This window comes from Rhinolophus ferrumequinum, chromosome 25 (genome assembly GCF_004115265.2).
Source record: "Rhinolophus ferrumequinum isolate MPI-CBG mRhiFer1 chromosome 25, mRhiFer1_v1.p, whole genome shotgun sequence".
In the NCBI taxonomy this organism is placed as follows: domain Eukaryota; kingdom Metazoa; phylum Chordata; class Mammalia; order Chiroptera; family Rhinolophidae; genus Rhinolophus; species Rhinolophus ferrumequinum.
This window is the reverse complement of record NC_046308.1, coordinates 23,574,327-23,600,771: the sequence shown is the minus strand read 5'-3', so window position 1 is coordinate 23,600,771 and position 26,445 is coordinate 23,574,327. Positions and strand designations below refer to the sequence as shown.

At 51.2% G+C, this 26,445-nt stretch overlaps 1 protein-coding gene across 1 annotated transcript in view; it reads right to left on the bottom strand.

Moving 5' to 3' along the window:
- Nucleotides 1–24,765, bottom strand: part of KLHL22 (kelch like family member 22) — a 33,762-nt gene extending 8,997 nt beyond the window's left edge. Inside the window, exons 1-5 of the mRNA XM_033098194.1 lie at nucleotides 24,694–24,765; nucleotides 18,893–19,158; nucleotides 10,223–10,388; nucleotides 6,293–7,011; nucleotides 305–497 (exon numbers count right to left, since the gene is read on the bottom strand). Coding sequence (XP_032954085.1) covers nucleotides 305–497; nucleotides 6,293–7,011; nucleotides 10,223–10,388; nucleotides 18,893–19,119 — 1,305 coding nt within the window. The 5' untranslated portion in view covers nucleotides 19,120–19,158; nucleotides 24,694–24,765. The remainder of the gene's footprint in view (nucleotides 1–304; nucleotides 498–6,292; nucleotides 7,012–10,222; nucleotides 10,389–18,892; nucleotides 19,159–24,693) is intronic.
- Between the last annotated feature and the right edge of the window lie 1,680 nt (nucleotides 24,766–26,445).

Sequence of the window (26,445 nt, the reverse complement as noted above, 5' to 3'; positions counted from 1 at the left end):
GTGCTGGGGGACAGATAAGGGGAAGCTTTCCATCTATAGTACACTTGAACTTCAGGGTTAAAGCAGCTTCCTGGAGCCAAGGTGGCAAGACCCAGAGGGGGATGAAATTCTGGAGGATGGGGTGTGGACGCTTGCGGAGGCTCTCCCCAGGCCGCGGGTGGAACCTCAGGGATCCCCCATCCCACTCGCAGCGCAGGGTCTTTGGAGGGACGCAGACTGCTCGCTGGGCCTGATTCTACTCACTGTGCAAACCTCGGGAAGAAAAGCAGGTGGGAGAAGGCCACTCGTGGAGGGGCTTCCTTACCTCCCTCTTGAGCGGGGCCACGTAGGCCCAGGAGTTGGTGGCGGGGTTGTAGCGCTCCACAGCATTCAGGTCACTGTGATAGTCGCGGCCCGCCACCGCATAGATGTACCCGCCCACGACACACACGCACAGGTCGGCGTGCTCCTGCTGCAGGGACTGGATCTGGAACCAGCGGTTGTGCCGTGGGTCATACCTTTTGACGTGACACAAGGACAGCACATCACTGATAGGGGAGAGAGCACCTCCTGCTCCTCCTGTGTCCCCTGAACCTTCCCGCAGCTGCCGCCACACACAAGCATGTGCCTACTCCCGGCCAGGGCAGCAGGCTGCGCCACACCTGAGCGCAGGTGTGTGCCCAGCACACAGCCTGGGAGGCGTACCAGAAGCCTCCGGGGATTCTACCCACAACCCGGTCCTTTCCGGTGCAACCTCTCAGATGTCTCCCCCAGGCTGTCTCCCCCACCCTACTGTCTCCCCCAGGCTGTCTCCCCCACCCTACTGTCTCCCCCAGGCTGCCCGAGGGCTCTTCCTACAGCCGAGGGCTCTTCCTACAGCCGTCTCCATCTCACCCGTCTCACCTCGTGGACCCCAGAGCCCTGCCCTCATTCAGGACGGCTGAGCATTATGGCAGGCACCCCAGCCAACCCCAACACTCCCTCATGTGTGGTCCGCCCAAGCATGCCATGTACCCAGTGCCCACTGCGCTCCTGTCACAGACCATCCATCACTCCTTCGTGCACCTCCTGCGTTCCAGACCTTCCCAGGGGCCATTCTCTCCACTTCTCCAGGTCTCCCTCTCTGGGAGCAGAAGCACTGTCTACTGTACTGGACTGTGGGCACCACAAGGGTGGGGCCCTTTGGGGTGCGAGGCCCTTCCATGAGGCTGGAGCAGCACTGCGGGGCCACTGAGGAGAGTGGGCGCGGGAGTGGAGGGGAGGAAAGCGCCCCTGCAGAGCCCCAGCACGCTGTGAACACGGTGACCACAGCTGTACTCCTGACACTGGGGCCACCTTCACGCGCCTTTCCCGGGTGATGCAGCATCCAGGTCACAGCCCTGCCCTCTCCTTCCTTCTCTATCAACCTTTGTAAACAAGTCTAGTCCCCAAGCAGCGGCTTCATCCTGCACTCTTGCACAGGGCGCCCCCTACCTCCCCTTCTGCTTCCAAAGGGCTTCGCATTCTCAATCCAGGTGATCTCAGCTACTCCAAGATGACCAACCACCATGTTTCCCCGCCAAGAAGGCGGAGCCGGACCATCAGCTCTAATGCGTCTTTTGGAGCAAATATTAATATAAGACCCGGTCTTATGTTACATTATATTATATAAGACGCATATTATAGTATATATTATAGTAAAACAAGACCGAGTCTTACATTAATTTTCGCTCCAAAAGATGCATTAGGGCTGACGGTCCGGCTCGGTCTTCTTTGCGGGGAAACACGGTATATAACCCTTCCCTTTCCCCAGTAGTTGGGACCCACACTGCAAAGGCCCCCCTACTGTCTCCAGCGGGCTGCTCATCTGTCCTGAACGGAACCCCGTGCTCCCGCTGTCTATTGACCCCTCTCCCCAGCAAAGCTCCTGCTCACCGCAGCCCAGCACCCCAGGCCCTTCACAGCCCAAGTCCACACCCACCTTTCCAGCACTCACAGCCCGACCCAGGCTCGCCCCACTTCCCAGGGGCATCCCACTGCCTCTACCGCTTCTCTCCATGCCCCAGGCCTGGTGCTCTGTGGGGCCCACACGGGAGTGTGCTGTTTGGGTGAATACAGACGATCACAGAGCCTTGAGGGGCCGGGGCCCCATGAGCCTCAGGCCCAAAGCCCACTCTTTCCCCGACCTGCATCTGGCCCTTTCCCCTGGGCCTCCATCCACCCAGGCTTCTGTCTTCAAGCTCCTGCTTCTGGAACCTCCTTGCTCAACAGCCAGCATAGGTATAGCCTCTTTCAGATAAGTTTTTATTTCTCCACAGGAAAAGCAACTCCAAAGAGGACAAGTCGAACTTCAAGTGGTTCAGAAGAGACCGAATAAAGTTTTCTTCGGCTTGTACCGTATGTTGGTCGGTGAAGAGATCAGATACAACCTTTGCCCCAAAGCACGAGTTAGACACGTTTTGCAGCCGCTCGTTCCTACCCATGCCGTTTGGCCCGCCCCGCCCCGCCCTGCCGGCCAGGCTGCCTCAGGAGCTGGGGCCGACAGGGGAGGGAGAACACGCACGTGGGTCACACACATGCAGGTCTGACCCCTGCTCTGCCCCCATGCAGCGGGGTGGATGTGGGCATCAGTTTTACTCCTGACGTTCATTCAGTTTCTGCACCTGTCCAATGGCCTAATGTCACCTGCCTAGAAAAGCTATCATGAAGGATCAAAGCACATAAAAAGGATCCTTGTTAACTGGAGGGGAGTTTGTAAAGGACTGAGGTTCGTGTCTGTATTCCTACACCGCAGTGTAGCACCTGGCTCAGGGCAGACCTGATGAAGGAATTCACAAAGGAGTAAGATTACCAGTGGGGAAATCAATCCTTCACTCTACACATGTTCACTGGCCACCCGACATGGAGGCTCAGTGCTGGGATCCAGAGGAAAACTCAAGACAAGAGCCCTTTTGTTCCACTGTAGAATGGGAAATAGGGTGAGGAGAGCAGAGTAGACAAGTGCACAAAGGAAAACAAGTAAGGAGAGAGCGTGCTCCACCGGCAGCAGGGCCTGGGGAAAGCAAAGCTCTTACAGAGACCAAGAAGAGCCTCCTGAGGTGGCAGTGGAGACATGAATGACCGAGGACACAGCCAGGTGAAGGTCTGGCTGGGGCCAGGGGGCCAGGCCAGTCCAGGGCACAGCACTCAGAGGCCCAGTCAGCCGGCTGGGATGGGGCCTTCTACCGTCTGGCCTGTGCGTGACACTCAGTCACGTGTAAGTGTCTTCTCCACTATTTTGAGTCAAGCACATGTCAGCATCTTCCATCTGTGCGACAAGACCCTCCAGATGCTTCCGCTTACTTCTTTCTGGTCTCCTGCCGTCATTGCTTCCTAGGCAGAGTGTCACTTGGATTTGTGGTTTCAGATTTAAGGAAACACACACCTACACACACATCAATAATTTAGAGATAACCACCGTTTTGGTGATTTTTTTATCTCCCCACTGTGTCCTGTATCCCACATTTTCCTCTTTATTGGACTAATTTTGCACTCTGTCAGAATAAAACCCACGTAATACTCTTTTTCTAATAAAAACAAGCTCTATTACTGCATATACGGATATAAATAGTTTTAGTCACTGTAATGCAGATTTTGGATCACCCTACTGCCAACTCTAGAGTGAAATCTAGAGTCGGTACAAACAGGTTCTGGGGTCCTGTTTAAATCAGTACTTTTCCTTCTATGTTTCCATGATTTAACATTCCCATGACTATTAACAAAGTCCATTACAATTAAAACTTTTTTTTTAAAGAAAAACTTTTTAAAATTTTATTGGGGCACAGTGTGTTTCTCCAGGGCCCATCGGCTCCAAGTCACTGTCCTTCAATCTGGTTGTGGAAGGCGCAGCTCAGCTCCAAATCAGTCGCCATTCCCATGGGAATCGAACCGGCAACCTTGTCGTTCAGAGCTCGCGCTCTCACCACCTGAGCCATCCAGCCGCCCGCCCGAGAAGCTCAGCCGCCGCTGGTTGTTTTCAATCTAGTTGTGGAGCGCACAGCTCACTGGCCCATGTGGGACAATGAAAACATTTTTGAAATGTACTTTAAAATATGAATAGTCATGGAAATGCTTAAAGAGAAAACCACATTATTCTTCTAAGCAGAGTAAGAGCACGTGGCAACATGGAACCGGCTACCAGGTAAGTCGTGCAGTCGGTCTTCAGCAGCCCAGAGCCGTAGCTATGGAAACGGTGCAAAAGCAATGTGGACAATAGATGTGCGGAAGAAAGAAAAGAACAGAGAAACAGTGGTTGCTCAGAGGCAAATACAATTTGCTCCAAGAAAGGTAACTATTTATATACAGTTTCTGTACCAGTGCTTTAAGATATAATCTGGAAAATCGATAGCTCTCTAAAATGCAAACCCTAGTTTACTGCAAATTCTTGTTTTCTTCTATTCTGAGAGTCTATGGGTTCTATGGCTGGTGAACTATGGAAGGGAGAAGGGGAGAGAACCAAACTCCTAAATCACTCAAATTAAGATCTACCTGGCAGCTTCGAGTTCACTGGGAGAAACTCACTCTGTAGAGAGAGACCCTGGGGCCCTCCCTGCCACCTCTCCAGACATTCTGGACCCCAGCCACTCACTGATGCCTGCTCCTGCCAGGCACGTCTCACAACCCCACCTGCCACAGTGGCCCCATCTCCTGACTGGATTTTGAGGCTGTGGTTATACATCACACGGGCTGATATTAGCGTTTTCCAGAGTCTGGCTTGGGTCTCGTAGCACATGTTCAAGAAAGGAAAATTCAGAACAGTCGTGAGTGTAACTGCCTGTAACAAGACAGGCTACCGGCCATCAGCACCCCAGCTGTCACACTGAGGCCTCCCTGAAGTACAGTCACCTCACCATGTGCTGAGGGCTGGAGGCCACAACACACTGGCGATGCCTGTGGTTTGCTCAGCAGGGAGGTCTGGCCTTGGTCTTCCAACCGAGAAGCTGAGCTCCCTTAAAAAAGCAGCTTTGAGCCTTGGCCGGAGTGAAGCCTGAACCTGGTACACACCCTCTGGGACGGCATTTGGTATTAATGAAGAAAGGTACTGTTTCTACATTTCAGAGCTCACGCGTGCTCCTGTTTGACCACAGCGTGCTGCCAAGCTTTGGGTCTCATTGGTTTAACAAGGTTATCACTTGCTGGGCCAGGAGATCAGAGATGGCTGAGGAACAGCTGCCTCCTCCTCAGCCCTGGCCACCATGCTTGCTTCTGAGAGGCAGAGCCAGGCCAGACACCCCGCCCCTCCTTCCATCCACACCCAAGACGACAAAAACATAGACATAAACTTGGTCAGCACCTAGTTCACAGATGCTGGAAGCAGTTAGCAATCTTCCTCTCTCTGCAGTGCCATCTTTCAGCTTGTGTGTGTGTACGTGTGTGGGGGGAGGGGGGAGAAGGGGGAGGGTGGGCAGGGCGAGTGAAACTTCCCATATGCACCAAATCCCAAGAAATCAAACTACAATACAGTGGAGGGAGCCCTGGAAACCTAACTATAGCTGAGGCTGCAGGGATTTGCCCTACTGCCTTTGCTCTGCCCAAAGAAATGGATTTGTGGGACCACAGCCTCATGGACTGACAGCTGAAACCTCCTACCACGGCAGCCCATAAAACCCCTTCTTGGAAAACTGCCTCCTCCGGGGACCTCTTGCCCAGCACATGGCTGATGACGGGGGTGGGAGGGGCATGTGGCATTAGTGCCGCCATGCCTGTCAGCCTTTCCTGCTCCCCTGGGCTGAGGACTATGCACTTGGCAGAGCAGCAGCAAGAGAAAGCCATCCTCCGGCACAGGCTTGTGGCCAGGAGAAGAGCGAAGCAGACAGGCAAAGGGAAGCTGGGACAAAACCTGTCAAAGCTCGAGAGGGCAAGATGGAAGGAGCAGCTGCCCTCTCCAGTGCTCCCAGCTCCCAGGTCCCTGCCTTCGGAGGCCCAACCACACTTCCTGTCACTGGCTCCCCTCCTTGTGCTCGGCCGAGTGTACAGTCACAACCCAGCCCCTCACCAACAAGATAGCAGAGTGTGATCCAGGCGGAGTGGGTTTCTAAGGGGACAAGAGGGAAATAAAGCATGCCAGGTCCCCTTTTCCTTATCTCACTGCCCTCTGCACTCTCCGAATTAACCTGGACTTTATTCCACAAAATGGGGGGCCCCATCAAGGCACAGATTCACTTCAAAGGCTGACCCCCTTTCCGCCCACGGTGCCGTGCCCTTGCAGAACCCACTCCCTACCCAGCTCTCTGAGCCCACACTCCCGCGTGACAGCATCCCTCGCAGACCAAGGCACGGCCGGGCCCCCTCTCACCTCCAGCATCGAGACTCGGCGCGGAAACCCTGCACGTCGTTGTCCCCTCCAATCAGGTACACGAAGTTGTTGAGCACCGCGATGCCCTGGTTGGACATGCGCGGCGCCAGGGAGGCAGTGAGGTTCTTCCACTCTCCCAGCAGCGGGTTCAGGTACTTGGTCTGGTCGCTGAGGACGGTGGACGGCGTGGAGTGAATGCCCCCGAAGCCCACGACGCACTGGAAGTCTGACCGCAGCTCTGTCTGCGGGCCCTGCAGGCTGGGCTGCAGGCTCTCGTTCTGGTGGTACATGAGCGCATTGGCCACTGTGTCCCTCAGCGGGCTGGGGTCCAGCTTGTCGTGCAGCCGCTGGAGGACCTCAGGCTCCATCAGGGGAAAGCGCACTGTCTCCAGGAGCTTGGGGGCCTCGTGCAGTGAGATCTGGTCGGCCTGCACCTGTTCCAGGGTGTAATGGTACAGCAGGGCGCCCTCGTACACCTCGGTCTCGCAGGAAACCTCCAGGCGATTGCTGCTGAGTAGGGAGTAGACCTTCTCCAGGGGCAGCTGACGGTACTTGTCAGTCCTTGAGAAGGCCACAAAGTTTTTGAGGATGTACGTATCCAACTGCTCCGTCAGACGGCTCAAGTCAAAAAGCTCTGCCAGCCGGTAAACATCAAGGATATTCTCCTCGTCCACCCAGGACATGAGGAAATCACAACAGAAGTGGATGATTTCTGGGATCTGTGAAGAGAACAAGACCCACTAAAGCCTGGGAATGGGTGTGTGGGCGCAGAAAACAATGGTGGCAGGTGTGTGGCTTACACGGCTGTGCTCTGCAGCAGGCCCCCCGCAACCATCCCCAACCTTCCCTGGGGCAGAGCCTAGCACGGCTGCTCCAACACTGCAGACACCTGGGGCTCACTGCAATGGACTGGGTTTCAACCCTGGCTCACAAGTGAGCTCCTTTCCGAGCCTCAGTTTCTTCATCTATCAAATAGGGATGAAGTGATTACAAATGACATCATATGTAGGAACTCCTTGGCACAGAGCAGACCCCTGATAAATGTCAGTTGTCTTTTAGATCAAAAGTACTGGATCTCCAGAGAAGCTGGAAGCAGCACAATGTCCGCTGTCCCTGGTTGGGAATGCGCACCTGGGACCTGCCCCCACCCCCCTAGCTCTCTAAGAGACACTCAGCTCCTTTCTCCTATCACAACCCCCACAACGGGAGGGACAGCCCAAGCTTCGGGCCCAGGGAACTCACTCCATCCCAGGAAAAGAGCCCTAAGCTGCCCACACGCTAAGAACAGCCAGCAGGGCATTCCAGACACTTGGCCAGCACCCCAAGTTCTGAAAAAGCGAGAAGCCGTCCTGCCCGGGCAAAGGCCATGTGTCGTAGCGCGGGGACACCCGGGGGGCCTGCATCTTCCCTTTCCCGACCGTGCAGAAGAACCGGTGGGTTGGAAGGAGGGCAAGAGAGAGGATGGCACTTAGGAGGGAGCTGAGAACTGGGCCACAGGATTAAAGGGCACCCTCTGATTAGACAAGCAAAGCACAACAGGATAAAGGAGACAGAGGTAAGGGCTCAGGGAAAGCTGCACAGGTACTGCTGCCAAGTTCTTTAGGAAAACAGGATTCTGGAATTTCTCTAAAAATGGGAAGACCTAACTTATCCAGCATCATCAACAGATTGACCAGCACACATATAGTAATTCTAATGGTATCTGAAGCTTATTAAGAAACGTTTAAAGTCTTTTTACTTTTATTTTGTCTGATTCGAGACATTGTTCAGGGCTGAACGGAAACCTGCAAAGTGCCAGGCACGGGTTTCCCCACATGGAATATCCCCCGAGTGCTTTGTTAGGCCCGGAAATCTTCACTCGACCATGCTTTTCTCTCTTAGCCCTCGCTTCTGCTATGCTTATTCTTTCTAAAATACCATTTCTGATTTGTCGTGGGCAGGACACCGAGGACCAGGTTCTGAGTAGAAGGTGAGAGCACAGGGCCCTGAGCAGGTGTGAGGAGCAGCTCCTGCAGAAGCTAAGCCGCCTGCACAGGACCATGTTGCCTTCTCCATCCCGTCCCCATCATCAGAGTAGTGGGCCCTCTGCTGGGTGGACTCCCACAGAGGAATCACCCTAGGCCCACCCCATGCAGGAACCCCACCAGAGGCTCTGAGAGGGAACTCATTTCCTGGGAGTGACTCAGGGGGGCGGTCTTGCTGGGATTCAAACCCAGGTCCCTGGGGACACCATGAAGCGTCTGATCCTAAGCTAGCGCAGAGCACAGCACCTGGGGGGCAAGCCACCCCCAGCCAGCAGCTGCACGAACCAGCATGATCTGCTGGGCCTAGGTACTTGGAACTGTTATGCCAAGTAACACTGGCTTTAAAAACATCATTGCAGAGAATCCTAATGTATTAAAAATACAACAAAGCTAGGCTGCTCAAGGTGAAGTGGGGGCTCCCTCTCCCATGCTGCCCCCGGAAATGGCCTCAGAAACACTAAGGTGCTAAGGAACACTGGCCAGAAGGTCTGCCGTGGGTACAAGGGGAAGCAGCAGGTCTCTGAGCTGATGGCTGGGAGAGAGAAAGCAGTATTTGGGAAGGTGGCTTGGTGTTGGTGTGCATGATGGATCAGAGAAGAGAAGAAAGGGACTTGCTGGGAGGTACACACGGACAGGCGGAGGCCAGGACAGAGGTGAGGACCTGGAAACAGAACAGAGATAGCTACAGGTAATAATTACAAGGATGACTCGTCCAAACGTGGACAAGGAGAAGGAAGATGGAAGGGCTGAAGGACACACAGAGGCTCTAGCAGAAGGGGCGTAGGACAGACGGACCAGCTGAGTGGGGAGAAGCGTTTGGTGAGGAGGAAGAGACAACGCTGACGTGAGCCCCTGGGTGGAGAGCTGGAGGCAGCTGATGTGAAGTGTTAGGAGAACTGGATGAGGGTTTCCAAAGCAACAAGGACCAGGAAGTGGGGACAGAAGACTAAGAAGGGGACACTCGGAATAAAAGAAGGCAGGGAAATTCTCCTGTCATAAAGGCCGCTCTGGCTCAACTCCACCTACCCCTCAGCCAGAGAAGCCTCACTCAAACCACCCAACACGCAGGGGTCGAGTGCCTCCCACCCGTCACTGACGATAATGGCACAGGGAGCTGCCGTGACCCAGCCATGCAGGGCAGGGCCTCCAGACAGCCCTGAACAGGTTGGTTTTCCTATGACTTGAGTTTTTTCTGATTGCCCCCAAAGTTCTCTGACCTAAAAAAACGTCGGGATAATGAAGTCTGCGTAATATTTAGTTTCACTTTCAAGAAACATGGGAAGAGATGTGTCTCAAACCGGCTGAGGCTGCCTCACGGACAGCTCGAGAGCAAAGGCACGTGCAGGCCCAGCCTGGGCCACGGCATCAACACCACCAAGAGTTAATACATCATCTCAAATGTCAGTCACACTGTCAAAGCCTTGGAAAGCTTTTTGAATTCTGTAGGAAAACGAGTACCTAAAGTGTAATAACAAAGGGGAACGTTGTTTGAGATTAACAAGACCAGCGCAAAGGACAGGCAGAAGGAGCCTGGGCGGCACCAGCGAGGGGAGCTCAGCTTCGAGAGATGTCGGCACACACAGGACGTCACACTGGGACTCGGCCACTTGTTTCCATGTGGGATCTTTTCTGCAACAGGGAGACCTAGGCGAGGGGAAGGAACCAGCAGAAGCGCAGAGGGCAAAGGCAGAAGAGGAACCCGGGCCTGGAGGCCTTCGGAGCAGCTCCACTTCAGCGCCCAGAGCTGGCTGAGCCAAGCAGCACCCAAGGGCCTCCCTCTGGCTCCAGTCTCCCTCACTGCCCAGTGTCCTTGCCTGGCTGACCCACTCTCACACACTGCCTCATGGGCACCCAGGGAAACCCCGCCCGGCCACGGGTCTCCTCGCTCCAAGGAGGCGCGCCTCACCTGAAGCTGGCAAGCGGCGACCAGCGTCTCCTGGACATTGCTCAGGCTGAGCTCCAGCTCGGAGGTGTATATGAAATGCAGGATTTGGCACATGGCATTGTAGGACACGCCGTGGATGAGGACCTCTTCCTGCTCCATCTCCTTCAATCCCCCAGCAAACATTCCTCTGCAAAGTGAAGACACGAGACAGCGGAGTTTTACTCATCGGGACAAAGCCCAGGCTGCGAGAGCGTGAGTATCTGGAGCCAGGAGCGGGCTGACCAGCGTCAGTGCGCGACAGGACACTGGCTCGCTCCAAGCCCTGAGTCATCCCACGAAAGGCAGCCACAAGCTCCTGACCAAGTGTGGGCAGCCATCCTAGAAACTGCCCTGTCTCCAGTTTCATGCGCCCCAGAGAGTCACATGTGAACATGTCTGGCGTGCTTTCTGTTGCATCCACTAATTCACTTCCTAGATCACAGCAGCAGCCCAGAGCCTGTTATGAAAGGATGAATGAATGGAAAACGGTAAATCATTCTGTTCACTATATACTTACTGAGCATCTCTACTAAATGCCAGGTACCATTCAAAAAGTGAAAGAAGCCACCGTTAAGTGGCAAGATTCCTACATACACAGAGTTTAATGCCAGGCAGGACAACAAACAACAAAGAAACAAGGTGTTTCAGACTGTGGGAGTGCTGGGAAGGAACTCAACAGGGTATCTCATCAAGCAGAGAGCATGGCTGGGAGAGCAGAGCGGGCGGCACAAACTGACTGGCTCCTCAGACTCAAGTGCTCGCTGGCCAGAATGGAGGGCTGGAGAGAGGCGGGCAGGTTCCTCCAGACCCGGCAAGAGCCACACAGCTGGAGAGCTGTGGCTGAGGCTGCCCTGGAGGGGACTGGAGAACGTGCTGGCAGGCTGGATCTAGCAGAGCACAGGAGGCACTTGGGGCCCTGGGATGTGGTCATGGAGCAGCAGCTGGGCAGACGGGGACTGGAGAGCAACAGGGTAAGAAAGTCCCACCATGCTACCATTCAACGTGAGATGCCCTGACGCATCCAGGTGAGAGTTCACTGGTGTACAGAGGAAAGAAGCTGGTGGTCAGGAGAGGCAGAGGGGCTAAAGTATGACAATCATCAACAAGGACACGAGAGAGTAACTATTTTTATAGTTTGTCAACTAGGCCAACACACATACACAGTATGAGACTCAAAATATATGAACTGGTGAGGGCCCCCTCCCTCCTCTGCTCCCGGCCACCGGTTCCCCTCCCCAGTGCCGCACTGTCACCAGGGGCCATCCATGTATCTGCACTGTGTTTTGATGTCATATACCTTGGAAATGGCTCCTGGTCGGCACACTAGGCGCTGCCCCTCTCCGGGTAAAGGCTGGCACAGTAACTGATTTAAGCGCTCCTGCTAGAGTGCACTTGGGTGATTTCTAAGCTCCTGTTGTTTCACGCAGGGGGTGGCCCTCCCCCAACAGTTTGCTTATGTGCCTGCTCGGATTAATTCTTACAAAAGCAAAGGCTTTATGTACATTTACACTTTGCTAATACTTCCCACATGCTATCAACCTTGTAAGGGAGAAAGCTTATAACCTATGGAACAGACATTCTCATCAAATGTTGAAGAGCCATTTCTATATTCTTTTTTGAATAGTCCGGATTTCTTTGCCCATTTTCTTTTTTTTCTTTTTTTTTTTTTTTTTAAAGATTTTATTGGGGAAGGGGAACAGGACTTTATTGGGGAACAGTGTGTACTTCCAAGCCTTTTTTCCAAGTCAAGTTGTTGTCCTGTCAATCTTAGTTGTGGAGGGTGCCGTTCAGCTTCAAGTTGTTGTCCTTTCAGTCTTAGTTGTGGAGGGCACAGCTCAGCTCCAGGTCCAGTTGCTGTTTTCTAGTTGCAGGGGGCACAGCCCACCAGCAACCTTGTGGTTGAGAGGATGTGCTCCAACCAACTGAGCCATCCAGGAGCTCAGCGGCAGCTCAGCTCAAGGTGCCATGTTCAATTTTAGTTGTAGGGGCGCTGCCCACCATCCCTTGCGGGACTCGAGGAATCGAACTGGCAACCTTGTGGTTGAGAGCCCACTGGCCCATGTGGGAATCGAACCGGCAGCCTTCGGAGTTAGGAGCATGGAGCTCTAACCACCTGAGCCACCGGGCCGGCCCTCTTTGCCCATTTTCTATTAGAATCTGTCTTGTCAATTTGCAGTAATTTTTTCGGATAAGTTGAATTTCTTTTTTCTACCTCAGATCTTTTGATTTTATGATGCTTTTTGCCATGCAGAAGTTCAACTGTTTTGAATGCAAGTGCCATCATTATTTTGCTTATGAGTTGTGTCAAACTTAAAAAGGCTTTCTGGAATTATATTAAAAAACATTTTCCCATGTTTTCCTCTAGGATTTTTTTGTTTAATCTTTCACATTTAAAACAGTTGATCCACTTGAAATTTATTTTGGTACGAGATGTGAAGCAAGGGTCCAACTTTACGTTTCCAAATGGTACCCCCATTGCTGCTCCCCGACTTGGGGTACCATCTTTATCATACATGAAGTTCCTGATGGGTTTGTGTCCATTTCCAAATTCTATTCTTTTCCAATACTCCTTCCATCTCCACACGCTGTAAACATAGTTTCAAGTACTGCAACTTCGTAATATGTATGAATATTAGGGCCAGTCTTCTTTATTACCTTCCTTTTCCACAATTTCTTGGCCACTGCTTGCTTTTTTAAATTTGGGACTTTAGAATCCAAATTTAGTTTGTGTAATCCCCTCAATATACCCTCTTGGTATTTTTATCGGGAACGCACTAAATATCTAGATTGATGCTGAGAAACCCAGCATCCCTGTAACCCTGTCATAGACACAGTGGGCCTGTCTCTGTCAAGCCAGCCTCGGGGTCTCTTTGGAGGTCTTGCAGGTCATCCCTCCGTACAGACCTGGCACGTGTATGTTATATTGATTCCTAGACATTTTACTCAACATGCAGCCCCTTGGGGGCTGTCCCATGCTCCCAGGTACTTTGACTCACTCTTTGGGACAGTCTAACTGACTCTCCTGGATTTTCCAGGACTGTGCTATTGTGTACCTGCCACCTCCAGGACCACGTTGATGATAATAGAAACGGCAACGCTGGGGTACTGACCCCAACCCAAGCAGGGTGTTGACACTTGTATTGACTCGGCATATTTTATCACCTTAAGAAAGGATCCATTGAGGTATTAAAATACTTCTGTTTATTCTACTGCAAAAAAAAGGATCCATGCAATGCGTGAACCTTGACAGGATCTTAAATGGAAAGGGGAGAAGATATAAGGCATTTTGGGGACAATTAGGAAAATTTGAATATGGACTCAGTATCAGATTAAACTATGTAATTATTACAAATGTTCTTAGATTTATGATATCATAGATATGTTAGAGAAGGTCCTTATTCATAGAGGCACACTGAGGTAGTCGGAGAAAAAATGGCATATCTGCAACTTACTCTGAAGTAAATGTGGAAAATGTTAATAATGGATGGATCTAGATGAAGGGCACAGGTACTCATCACCTATTGTCAACTTTTCTGTAGGACGACATCTTTCAAAATGAGAGTTAGGGAGGGAAAAAAGGCTGACAGAAAAATAAAATACATATCCACTCCTTTTTTATTGTTGTTTTTAACCAAATATGGATGTCTAATTCTTTATCACAGACTTACGACTTTTCTGTAACTCTGAAATTCTATTAAAAACAAAACTTAAAAGAGGAAATTTTTTTTTGGATGTCCATACCTCATACCCATTAGGACAGTCACTACCACAAAAACAAAGTAAGTGTTGGTGAGGATGTGGAGAAACCGGAACTCTTGTGCACTGTTGGTGGGAATATAAAATGGTATAGCTGCTATGGAAAACAGTATGGTGGTTCCTGAAAAAATTAAATATAGAATTACGATATGATCCAGCCATTCCACTTCTGGGTATACACATGTATACAAAAGAACTGAAAGCAGATCTCGAAGAGATATTTGCACACCCATGGTCATAGCAGCATTATTCACAATAGCTAAGAGGTAGAAATAAGCCAAGTGTCCAATGACAGATGGTTCAACAAAATGTGGCACATCCATACAATGGAATATTATTCAGCCTTAAAAAGGAAGGGAATTCTGTCTGACACATGCTTTAACATGGATAAACCTTCAGGACATTATGCTAAGAAGCTAGTCACAAAAGGACAAATAGATGATTCCACTTATAAGAGGTTCAAATTCATAGAAACAGCAAGAATGGCGATTACCAGAGACTGGAGGGAGAAGGGAATGGAGCGTTGTTGTTTACTGGGGACAGAGTTTTAATTTTGCAAAATGAACGAGTTATGGAGATTGGATGCACAACAATGTGAATACACTTTAACACTACTGAGCTGTACACTTAAAAATGGTTAAGATAGTAAATCTTATGTTTTTCTAAATCACAGTTAAAAAAAATAAAAGAATGTTCACCGAGTCCCCAGCAGCAGGAGACTGACCAAATAAGTGGAGGGTACAGACACCACAGAACACTCTGCAGCACAGAAAGAACGAGGGCCAACTCTACTGTCAGGATGTCGCAACCAGATGTCACAAGGTGCCAGTGAGCTGTCTCTGACGTACGGTGGGAGGAACATGTCCTGTGTCGGCTTGTTCAAGCCCATTCCTCTTGTAAACCCTTGAGGCCAGGTGTGTTTCAGAATTCAAAAGGGCTCAGCTGGAGAAGCACTGCACCTGTGCGATAGGGAGCCACGCCATGGAGTCTGGGTCTACGCCGCATATGCAAACCCCTTAATATTACCACAGCAAAAATGTACAGACTCACACTAAGGATAAAAATATAATTAGCCTCCTATCAGGTCAGGGGGATTTGTAATTTAATACATTTGTGTCAAACTTATATATATACTGGGGGTGCCAAAAAAATGTATATACATGGCTTGTATTCATTTTTTGTTATCGGTATACATTATCATAATTTTAATAGTTTTTTCCTTTCTTAAAATGTGTATACATTTTTTTTGGCCCCCTCTGTGTATAAAAAGAAAACTCACAGAAAAAATGGTGAGGTAGGAGAACCCAGCTTCCCCCTCTCCCCACAAAAATCAACAACTGGATAGCTAGCCACAAACAAAAACAGCTCTGGGAGACCTCTAGAGAACACTTTGGAAGTTTCAATAACAGAGGGGAACAACAACAACAACAACTTCCAATTTCAGAGTTTCTGAGTTTTCAGAATTATGGACTGGTATTTGCAAAAGCAAACTGTATGAACAGCAACGTTTAAAAATAGTTGCCTTGGTGCAGGGAGGACAGGGGTAATGTGTCACTTCACTATTTTCCCACCTGTTCAAAAGCGCTTTAGCTGTGGAAATGGATGCTGAATGCTATCGCGTTGCCTCTCACTGTGTCTGCGATGGCTGTACGCTAGTCCCCTTTGATGAACACCTTGCATTGTAAGAAAGATTCGCTAACAGGTAAGGAGCTTTCGTTCCAGGAACAAAGCCCTTCTGGGCCAGGCTCTGCTGCTCTGCGGTAACGTCAGGTTCCGTGGGGCTCCTGTGCCCAGGTCTGACTGAAGACTTCACACTGTCATTCATAAGCCAACTGTACTTTTCTTTCTGTGTCTGCTGTCTGTCCAATTTTGACAACAATGTTACAGAACTTTCATAAAAAACTTTGGAAACTTTTCTTTTTCTCTGCTCTGGAAAAGTCTAAATGGCATTCAAGTCTGTTCTTAAAAGGTACAACTCCCCTGAGACACATCTGGACTTCCTGCTTCTGTGGAAATATAACTTTCTATTCTGGGGGTGAAGTTCTGTCAATTTCTATTTTCTATAAAATCATCAATTTTATCCAAATTTTCAAAATCACAGGCACTAAATTGAACAAAGTAGTCTACAATTCACAGACGGTATGAAAACTAAGGGAGGAATGAGATGGCCAGGGAGGCTGTCTACAGGACAGAGTTCTTGGGGCTGGGAGGAGTGTGGGAACCAGCCCAGGAGAAGCACAGAGGCCGAGGGCAGCACAGGGTCAGGGGAGCCAAAAGAGACACGCAGTGGACAGTTATCAACACAAGCCAAAACAGGAAGACCTAAGATGCAGTCTGACCCTTCAATTCCTACACCACGCATGAGTGCACACCAACGCAGGCCTCCTGCAAGGGGGCACCGCCCAGGACAAGGGCGCTCCAGCTTTCTGCCCCCAAGAGGTCTGCCTGCTGCAGGAAGAAGTCGCCAGGAAAAAGTGAGGGACAGTTAGGGAAGGCTCTCAGAGAGAAGGCCCCTCCAGGGGGCCTAGAAGGAAGACGATGCTCTGCGGGGAGAAGGCAGCACTGCTGAGAGGAACAGCAAAAGCAGAGGCAAGAAAGCCTAGAACATGACAACAGCGGTGTACCTGGCTGCAGGTCTCCCCTAAGAATGACAGGTGGGCAAACAGAGGGAGATGAAACTGGGGCAGAAACGTATACAGCCTCAGGACAGAGATTCTCAAGCCTTTGTCACCACACAAGGGGCTTCAAACTTTACATCTCAAAAGTGATTCAGTTCTTCATGGAATGACTCAACGTAGTAAAGGGGAGAAAGTCAGACTTCCTTAGGTTCCCTGCTCCCTCGTAGGATCCCCAGAGGTCAGCAATCCCCAGAGGTCAGCACGTGTCCTTGCAAATCCGAATATGGACCTACCTTCCACACTCTCCTGCACTTTCCCGCTCCCTAATGGACGGCGCCCACCCTCCCTCTCAGTAGGCACTGGCCCACTCGTTTGTAAACGGCTGTCCTGGACACCCACGTAGAACAGAAGGACCGCTGTCAGCCCCCCTGCACAGTGTCACCGCACCTGGCAGGACGTCCCACAGGACAGGCACCTAGAACTCTATTGCAGCGCCCAGGCTGTGGGCCAACCCAACCTCCAAAGCTGTTCTCTCTACCCTTGCCCACAGCTGACATTACAAACCTTTCACATTTTCACCAGTTTTATTGGGAGAAAAAAATGGGCCTTTATCATTTTAACCTGAATCAAGTAACTGAAACAAATAATAATGAGCTCGCTAGGCTTGGAAATGACCTACGTCATAGACACGTACGTATCTCTGTGATGGGTCGGGGTTCTCCCAGAGTTGTGGTCACTCTCCCATTCCAAGGGAAGTGGGTGTTAGCATGCAGTGACCATACCTGAGAGGGGAACACCTCCTATGAGAGGTCCACCTGAGGGGGGCTGTGGAAAGGGATAGGACTCGATCCTGGAAGATGTAGAAAGCCATAGAAGTTCTTGCTCAAATAGCCAAAGGTGGTGCCTGTAACTGTCCTTTAGAAAGAACGGCGTGACAGTGAGTCAGGAAAGTCCGCACGGGGAGAGAAACTCTAGCCTGAAAGGATTCGAGGGGTCATGAAGGAGGTCCCGTTGGCTCTACAGCCCCTGTCTGCATCTCCCACACAGGCCCGAAGCTGGGCACCCCTCTGCTGAGAGGGACCCAGTCCTGGGCCTCCTCGGCCGGCGGCTTTCAGTAACCACCCCCACCACAGTCCTGTATCTTATCTCAAGTTTCGTATGTAAAGGCCTCACTGACCTCCCTATGCACGGAAGGCACACGTGTCTGCCCCCGAGTACCACTGGGTCATGCTCGCCACAAACTCCCTCTGGAGACCAGGAAGCACTGAAATCATCAAGAAAGATTTTACTTGATAGTTCCTAACATAAAAATTTAAAAAAAGAGACCTACAACTGAGAGTTACAGACAAAACGATCAAACAGGTGCTGAGGCTTGGAACTAAATGGAAGGACTCGGGTGGCCGTGAGTGGGGCCCACTCCCTCTGAGCCTCATCTCACCTGAGTGAAACGGGGGCAGTGGCACCCATTCCTCCCCGTGTGCCAAGTTCTGGGATGAGGGCAGGCTGGAGGCCATGTGAGACCCCAGAGGGTCAAAGGCTGAGACTCAAGGGGAGCGGGTTGTGAGCCAGGCAATGGCATACGTAGAAGGCGGGACTGCACACTCACGTAGCTGGATGGACCGTGTGTGTACGGTACTAGTCACCCAGCCTCGGCTTCAGCGCCCACAGGGACCATAGGTCCTGAGAAGTGACCAGGGAGCGTGTGAGCTGCCCGTGGGCATCACAAGAATACCGGGCGGTGTGGGTGTGGGAAGTGGCCTGAAAGACTGAGGCGTAAAACGTCTTGTCTTTTAGAAAGGTGTGTAGGTGTGTCTGTCTGTGTGCAGAGAAAGCAAATATGGCAAAATGTTAACAACTGGTATTATTCAGGTGTTCATGATCCTACTCTTTCAACTTTTCTACAGACGTGGAATTTTTCAAAATGAAATGTTGGGAAGCCAGAGTAAAGTAGAAAGAAAATCTGTTTTATACCAAGATATTCTACTTAGAGCAAAAAATAAATTCATTTTATAAAGTGATATTACAAGTAAAGCATATCACTTTTAAAAGAAAAAAGAGAACATACCCCAGAGATGGGGCAGCTGAAAGAAACACAAACCCCTGAAAGCCCTTCTATCTTCTTGCTGTTGACCAAGTCGCCAAACAAACAGTGGGATGGAGGAGCGCAGGATGGAGGCAGCTGGCAGCTGGTGGCCGTCCTGCCCAACCACTGTCAGTGCCAACACGGCTCCCAGTGGAGCCGGGGTGACTCGTTTTACCTCAGGTATATGGAACTCACCTGAAGTAATCACAGGACGCGGCCAGCAGGATGCGATGGGCCTCGATGTGTCTGCCCTCCACCACCAGCACAACGTCGAAGAGGATGCCGCTGTCACGGAGAGCCAGCAGCCCCCGGAGCAGGGCCTGGGAGTGCTGCGCGCTGCGGTAGGTGTTGCTGACGCAGTGTGGGTGCGAGGGCTGCGCCGACAACTTGCACAGCTGGCTGAACTCCTGCTCCTCCGCCATCCTGACCACCGCACCAAACCTCAGCACCTCAGCCGTCAGCTGGCAAGACAGAGGGGACGGGCAATGAGGCGGGGAGGCAACACCACCCCACGCACCACTCACGAGCTCTGTTCTCAGCGGTACCTGCTGCTCACCCAGCTTCTGCTCCTCCCTCCATCTAACCTGTGCGTTCCCTGGGGTCTCAAACGCCCTAATTCGCTCTCCTCTCCCACTGCCTGTCCAAACTTGGGACCTTCTTTCTGAGGACCTGGGTCCCTTCATAGCCAAGAGTCTTCATCCCACTGTCATCTCCTTCAGCATCGCTGTGAAACAGAAGGGTTCTGGAGACAGACCGACCTGACCGGGAGCTCCTGCCCCACCATGGACTCACCGCTAGACCAACCTGAGTCTCAGGTCCCCCAACCGAAAAGGGAAATAGTAAAAGAGGAATATAAAGCATTAGCACAGACCAGGTTCTCAAGAGCTCTTCCTCTTCCCCATCGAGAAAGAACAAAACTGGGTTTTTCCATTCAAGAACAGATACATAAAAATTACAACAGGCATTTGGTCGGGCGGCCAGATGGCTCAGTTGGTTAGAACCCTGAACAACAGGGTTGCTGGTTCGATTCCCACATGGGCCTGTGAGCTGTGCCCTCCACAACTAGATTGAAGACAATGAGCTGCTGCTGAGCTTCCGGAGGGGTGGCTGGATGGTTCAGTTGGTTAGAGAGGGAGCTCTCAACCACAAGGTTGCCGGTTCAATTCCTCGAGTCCCCGCAAGGGATGGTGGGCTCGGCCCCCTGCAACTAAGATTGAACACGGCACCTTGAGCTGAGCTGCCGCTGAGCTCCCGGATGGCTCAGTTGGTTGGAGTGCGTCCTCTCAACCACAAGGTTGCCGGTTCGACTCCCGTAAGGGATGGTGGGATGCGCCCCCTGCAACTAGCAACGGCAACTGGACCTGGACCTGGAGCGAGCTGCGCCCTCCACAACTAAGACGGAAAGGACAACAACTTGAAGCTGAACGGCACCCTCCACAACTAAGATTGAAAAGACAACAACTTGACTTGGAAAAAAAAAAAAAAGTCCTGGAAGTACACACTGTTCCCCAATAAAGTCCTGTTCCCCTACCCCAATAAAATCTTTAAAAAATAAATAAAAGCAATTTTTCCATAACTTAGTCTACACTTGGGGTCATGAGAGTATGAGTTTGGACGCAGACCAATCTAGATGAAAATCTGTGGCCCCCTTCTCCAATACACACACTGCTTATTAAGTGGGTGGCGTCAGATAAGTGACTTCTCTTAGAGCCTTCTTGTTCATCTATAAAATGGGGATGATCATAGCATCTACCTCTTTTAGAATTATATGGAGATGGATCATGTAAAACACAAATATGTCCAAGGCTTAGCAAAGTGCCTGGTACATAGTAAGTGCTCAATACAGGGTAGTGGTTATTATTATTATTATTTAATTACAACAGGCCTGAGTGGGGGTCAGGAGACCCAGGGGAGGGTCCAGGATCTGCTTTCTTGAGATTCTGGAAGTCAAACACAGTAACTTCGACTAGACCTGGTGTGAATTTGAGATCATCTACATGACATTTTAAATTCGAGATTACCTTCTATTAGGTTGGTGCACAAGTAATTGCGGTTTTTGCAATTATTTTTAACCTTTTAAACCGCGATTACTTGTGCACCAACCTAATCATACTTGAGTCTGTATGTTAAAAAAAAAAAAAAAATCCTGATTTGAATACCAGGAGGCTCAGAAACTAATAAAAAAAAAACAAACCTACTTCAAACACACTTCGGCCACGCACTCCGAACCAACCAGAAGCAACGATGACAGCCAGCTGCTCCAGGTCAGGGCGTAGCCAGTCCTGTACCACATGGCATAGCCATGTCTCACACTCTCCAGGACACAGCACAGCCAACCACTCAACCAGCCAGCCAGCAGCTGGAAGCCGAGGGGCCACCTGTCACAGGGCTGTGAACATCTGCCACCTCCGCTACTCCACTATGCCCTCCCCCAAATTCGTTTCTTCTCTGATTCCCTACTATATCTTTACAAGAGAAAATGGAAAGTAGATTCTAACTACAAAGCTTGCCCACCTTGGAGTCAAGGCGTATCCCCTTGCTGATCGACCACTCGTGTCCAGAAACTCTGCCCTCTGGCAATTCTCCCTTTTCTGATCTCTCCTCTTCAGCCAACACACCCTGCCTGAGCCCACCGTTTCTCACGAGCCTCCCCTGCACTCCCAATCACACCTCCACCTTGAGGCCTCATCCAGCCAGCAGCCCTACCAACTGGTCACGTTTTGTTACTGGTACAGCCACCATTCTCACATCAGAATCCTCATGGTCTCAATCTCTTTTCCTTTCTATCCTTCATGTCCTATCAGACCCTCTAGTGCCATTCTGCCATCTTGGACATCCATCCCCTTATCCCTCCACAGCCACGACTTTGGATCAGACCACAGCAATGACACCCCAGCCTGTTTCCTACCTCCTGCCACATCCTCCCCAGCTCCCCAAATGCCCTGTGATTTCTACCAAAGTGCTAGCTCCCTACTGCCTCCTACGTGGGGCTCCCGGTGATCTGGCTCAAAATGCTCCTTCCCCTGTACCCTGTCATTAGCCCTTAGACCAAAAGGGACCACCTGTCGTCCTCTGAACACCTTCAGACTCCCACCTAGACCTTTCTGTCTCTTCTGACGCCATATCGGTCAAGTCTAGTTCCATCACTACTCCCTCTATCACTGCAGCAAGAACACGAAAGGCGTGTTCCACCTGTCACTGTCCTATCGACTCACACGGAGATTCTGTCTCCTTGAGGGGAGGGCTGGGGCTTTAGCTCACTCACTTCTCAAAGCCCCATGGCTGGTTGCTCCACTGTTAACCACAGGACTCTGGACACTTAGCTCATATCTCCAAGCCTCAGCTTCCTCCTCACTATGCCCACCATGGAGTCAAGAGGTTCTCCTCTGGGCTGGCTGTGAGGACTGACTGCCCCAACAGCCATCAAGAGTCCCCTGTCCCTGCAAGTCCCCATCCACTGTGAGCACAGCAGCCCCTCTGCCTCTTGGGAAGGGACAGTCTTACTGCAAGTCCAAAGTATACTGTACAACAGGAAGACCGCCTCCTTGGGCAGGCAAAGCACATTTATGAAGCACAATTTAAGGAACTAAGTTAGGTGCTAAGGGAGGTGTGACGAAAAATGAACCAATTCCTTATTCAAGGAGCGCAACTTGGAGTGCAACACATTCAAGTCTGCGCGTCACAGCCTTGTTTATAAAGTAAGCATTGGCTAAAACGTCCCTCCTTAGGGGAATAGGTGTTGCGGCAAAGTGATTCCACAGAACACTAGACAACAGTTAACATGAGCAAACTAGAACTCAATGTGGAGAAGTCTCAAAGCCACGCAGACAAAGAACAGCACATTGCAGAATACATGTAGTACAATTTCCTTTACCAAAAGCTTGAAAACACATAAAACAATCCTGTCCAATATTGTTTATAGTAGGTGTTATAGTATAAAAGAACATAGACACATTATAGGAATTCAGGGTCATGATCATCTCCAGGATGGAAAAAAGGAAATGTCTAATTTCTTTAAAAAAAAGAAAAATAGTAAGACAAAACTTTAGGATCTAATAGGGAGAGGTGCTATGTTATTCTCTGCACTTTTCAGTGTGAAATATTTAATAATTGAATTCGGAAACTTATTTTTGAATATGCAATAAATTCACGGCATTCAAATTTAAAAGGCACAAAAAGCTACAGTGTATTTTGAAATTTAAATTTCCTTCCTACCTATGCCCCAACCAGATCCTCTGCCAGCGGAAACTACTATTCTACTTTCCCACCCGCCCCTCTGAGGGGCATCGCATCTATGGAGTCACAGGAAAATCTGTCAATCTGCACCCCCCACACACTTGTATTAGCTTTGCATAACTTCATATACCTCCTATCCATTGTATGGATAACCATATTTTACTTAACATCTGGGTTTCCTCCAATTGTTTGCTATACTGCAAACTTTGCACTGAAAGTCCTTTAGATGTGCCATATATGCAACAGTTACCCCAGGAAGACTTCTACATACAGAACTGCTAGATCGTTTTAATTTTAATGTATTTGTCATTTTAATGGATATTGCCAAACTACCCTCCATAGAGATTGTACCAATTTATTTTCCCACCAGCAAAGTATGAGAACCTGAATCCAACCAGTCTAGCTCACCAATAGTGTCTTTTTCATCTTTGTTGATTTTACAGTTGAGAAACAGCATTTCATAGTGTAACTACATTTTGGTAATTGTCAAGATCTTTCCAAATTAAGTGGAATGCAGCACATCTTTTGTGATTCCTTTCCCACGCCTGGTTTTCTGAAATCAAGAATGTTCTTAGGAGTTCACTCGGTGGCACCCTCATTGTACTCATTTTATCATGAAGCCCTTCCCTAGATTAAGTTCCTCAGGCCCCATAACGTTCTAGTCATTACAAGAAATGCTCCCTCCAGACTGTGCTGTTCAGAGCTTTAGAGGAGAGCAGGAAGGTTTATGTCCCCAAGTTAAGTACAAACTGGAGGAAATAAAATGAATTTTTATGAACTCATTGATGACAGTCAAAAAGCACTTTTGAAGAATTTTCAACTCAACACTATCTACTGAGTAGGCACCTTCAGTCATCTGTAGGCCCCCAAAACAGTGCCTGCCCTCAAGGAACCCCAGTCCTTCTCAGTATGAAGCAAGGTCTGCAACAAAGGGAAAGGGACAGCTCGGGAAGAGGAGAGGAAGGGTGGGTCCTAATTTCCAGACGGGGAGCCCTCATAGAGGTGCCGACTAGGGTGCGCTGTGGAATGAGTCTCCAGAAAGCAGTTAGAGCATCTTGGCGCGCCAAACCTGTGGCCCCAGCCCGGCCCCACGGAGGCCCGGAGGGACGCCCAGGGGAGGAGCAGGGACAGGAGATGGGGGCGGCCCCGCGGCTTTGGCCCGCTCAGGATGAGTAATTGTGAGAACTGGGGACCGCCGTTTCAGGACCCGGAGATTTTGCACTGACAGCGTGATATCCGGCTTCTTTCAGGAAACCGCGCGAGCTGGCGAGGCTGAGCTCCCTCGGCTGCAGCCCCTAGAACCCCGACGCTCCGCCCGGGCGCGCGGCTGTGGAAACTGAGGCTCTCAGGCCGAGGTCCAAGGTCACGCCGGGAGGCGGCAGCCCAGCCGGGACCCGCCCTCCTGTTGCAGGACACGCCTGCGCAGCGCCGAGGGTCACCGCCGAGAAGGCCGCGCTGGGACCCGTCCCGGGCAACAGGGTCGGCCGGGGACCAGGAGGCAGGTGGGCCTCGCAGCCGCGCGGAGGCACCCGCCCTCGGCAAGCGCCTAATGCCGGCCCTGCGGCCCCCGGGGGTCCCGCCCGCTGCGCCTCCGCCACGTCAGGCCGCGGGCTCTCCTCAGGCCGCCACCCCCGCGCCTCCCTCCCGCGCCTGCCCCAGCGTCCCCGCGCCCCCCACGCCGCTCGCCCAGATCCCGTGCCCCCACCCGCCGCCCGCGCTCCCCGCGGCCGGGCCAGCGGAGCCCGCGCCTCGCAGCTCACCTGGAGCCGCCGCAGGCGAGGCCGCACTCGCGGGAGGCGGGGGCGGGACGGGCTGCCGGCCGCTGGGCGGGGCCTCGGCCGCGACACGTGATCGCGCCGCGCAGGCGCCCGTCAGGCGAGAACGAGCGTTAGGGGTGGGGGCGCGGAGCGAAAGGCGCCGGCTTGGGGGCGGGGGCCTCTTGTCGCCTGCTGCTGTCTTTCGGGGGAACGGCTCGGGTCTTGGCTCAGCGGAGAAGGGCCCCCGCCGCCTGAGTGACCTTGCGTCTTCGTATCTGGTACAGCTCTTGGCGGGGCCGAACGAATAAATGAGTGAATAAATGAAGGAATGCCTTTAGGCGAGGGTCGCATCCTGTAAATCCGTTTCCTCCTTTCTTCCCAGGTCACTCGCTCGTTCCCTCCCTCACTCCGTGGTTCCCTCTCTCCCTCATTCTTTCCCTCCTTTCCCCCTTATTCATTCCCTCACTCACTCATTCCCTCTCCCACTCACACATTCATTCCCACTCTGCTTCCCTGCTTCCCTCCCTCATTCATTCCCTCCCTCTTCATCCCCTCTCTTACCCATTCTCTCATTCATTCCCTCTCACTTATTTCCTCCCTCCCTTCCTCCCTCCCTGAGTCCTCTAAATGGACTGTGACTCTGCTGGTTGCCAAGGCCCTCTGCTGGATGTTGAGGAGAGGAGATAAACAGCCAGTGTGAACAGGTGTTTTCCTGTTGATTGAAATTCTGGGGTAAATCCAATCCCCAGCCCAAAGGCCTGGTCCCCGCAGTCTGCCAGGAGGCTCCTGGCATTCAACTTTTTAAAAAATTATTTTTTCAGTTATAGTTGACTTTCAGTATAATTTTATGTTAGTTTCAGGTGTACAGCATAGTGGTTAGACATTTTATGCTGCCACCTTCCAATTAGTCTAGTACCCACCTGGCACTATACATAGTTGCAACATTGTTGCCTATATTCTCTCTTGGCATTCATTTTTCTCTGCCTCACCTCCAAGAGGATCCCATCCTTCGAAGCTCGTCCATAACGGGCACATCCACAGGTTAGAGCTAGCTGCACCTAGTGATAGAAGGGGTTAGGCTGTACTACTCTGCCATGAATGGCCTGTGGTTAAAAAGAAAGGTGGAGGGCCAGCCCGGCCGGGTGGCTCAGGCTGTTGGTGGGAGCTCTGTGCTCCTAATTCCGAAGGTTGCTGGTTCGATTCCCACATGGGCCAGTGGGCTCTCCACTACAAGGTTGCCGGTTCAACTCCTCAAATCCCGCAACGGATGGTGGGCTCGGCCCCCTGCAACTAAGATTGAACACGGCACCTTGAGCTGAGCTGCCTCTCAAATGGCTCAGTTGGTTGGAGCGACTCCACAAGGTTGCTGTTTCGACTCCCGCAAGGGATGGTGGGTTGCGCCCCCTGCAACTAGCAACGGCAACTGGACCTGGAGCTGAGCTGTGCCCTCCACAAGCTGAACAGCACCCTCCACAACTGGGATTGAAGGGACAACAACTTGACTTGGAGAAAGAGTACTGGAAGTACACACTGTACCCCAATAAAGTCCTGTTCCCCTTCCCCAATAAAAAAAAAAATCTTTAAAAAAAAAATGGTGTAGAGGGCTGGAGGAGAGAAAGAAAATATAAAGCAGCACTGTCTGGCTGAGCCCAGAGACCAGAGAGCTGCCAGAGTGTGCAGGCAAGGGCCAGAAGAATGCCTCTGGAAACAGAGGTTCCCAATGGGAGTGGGCTTCTGGGGGAGGCTTTCTGGAGG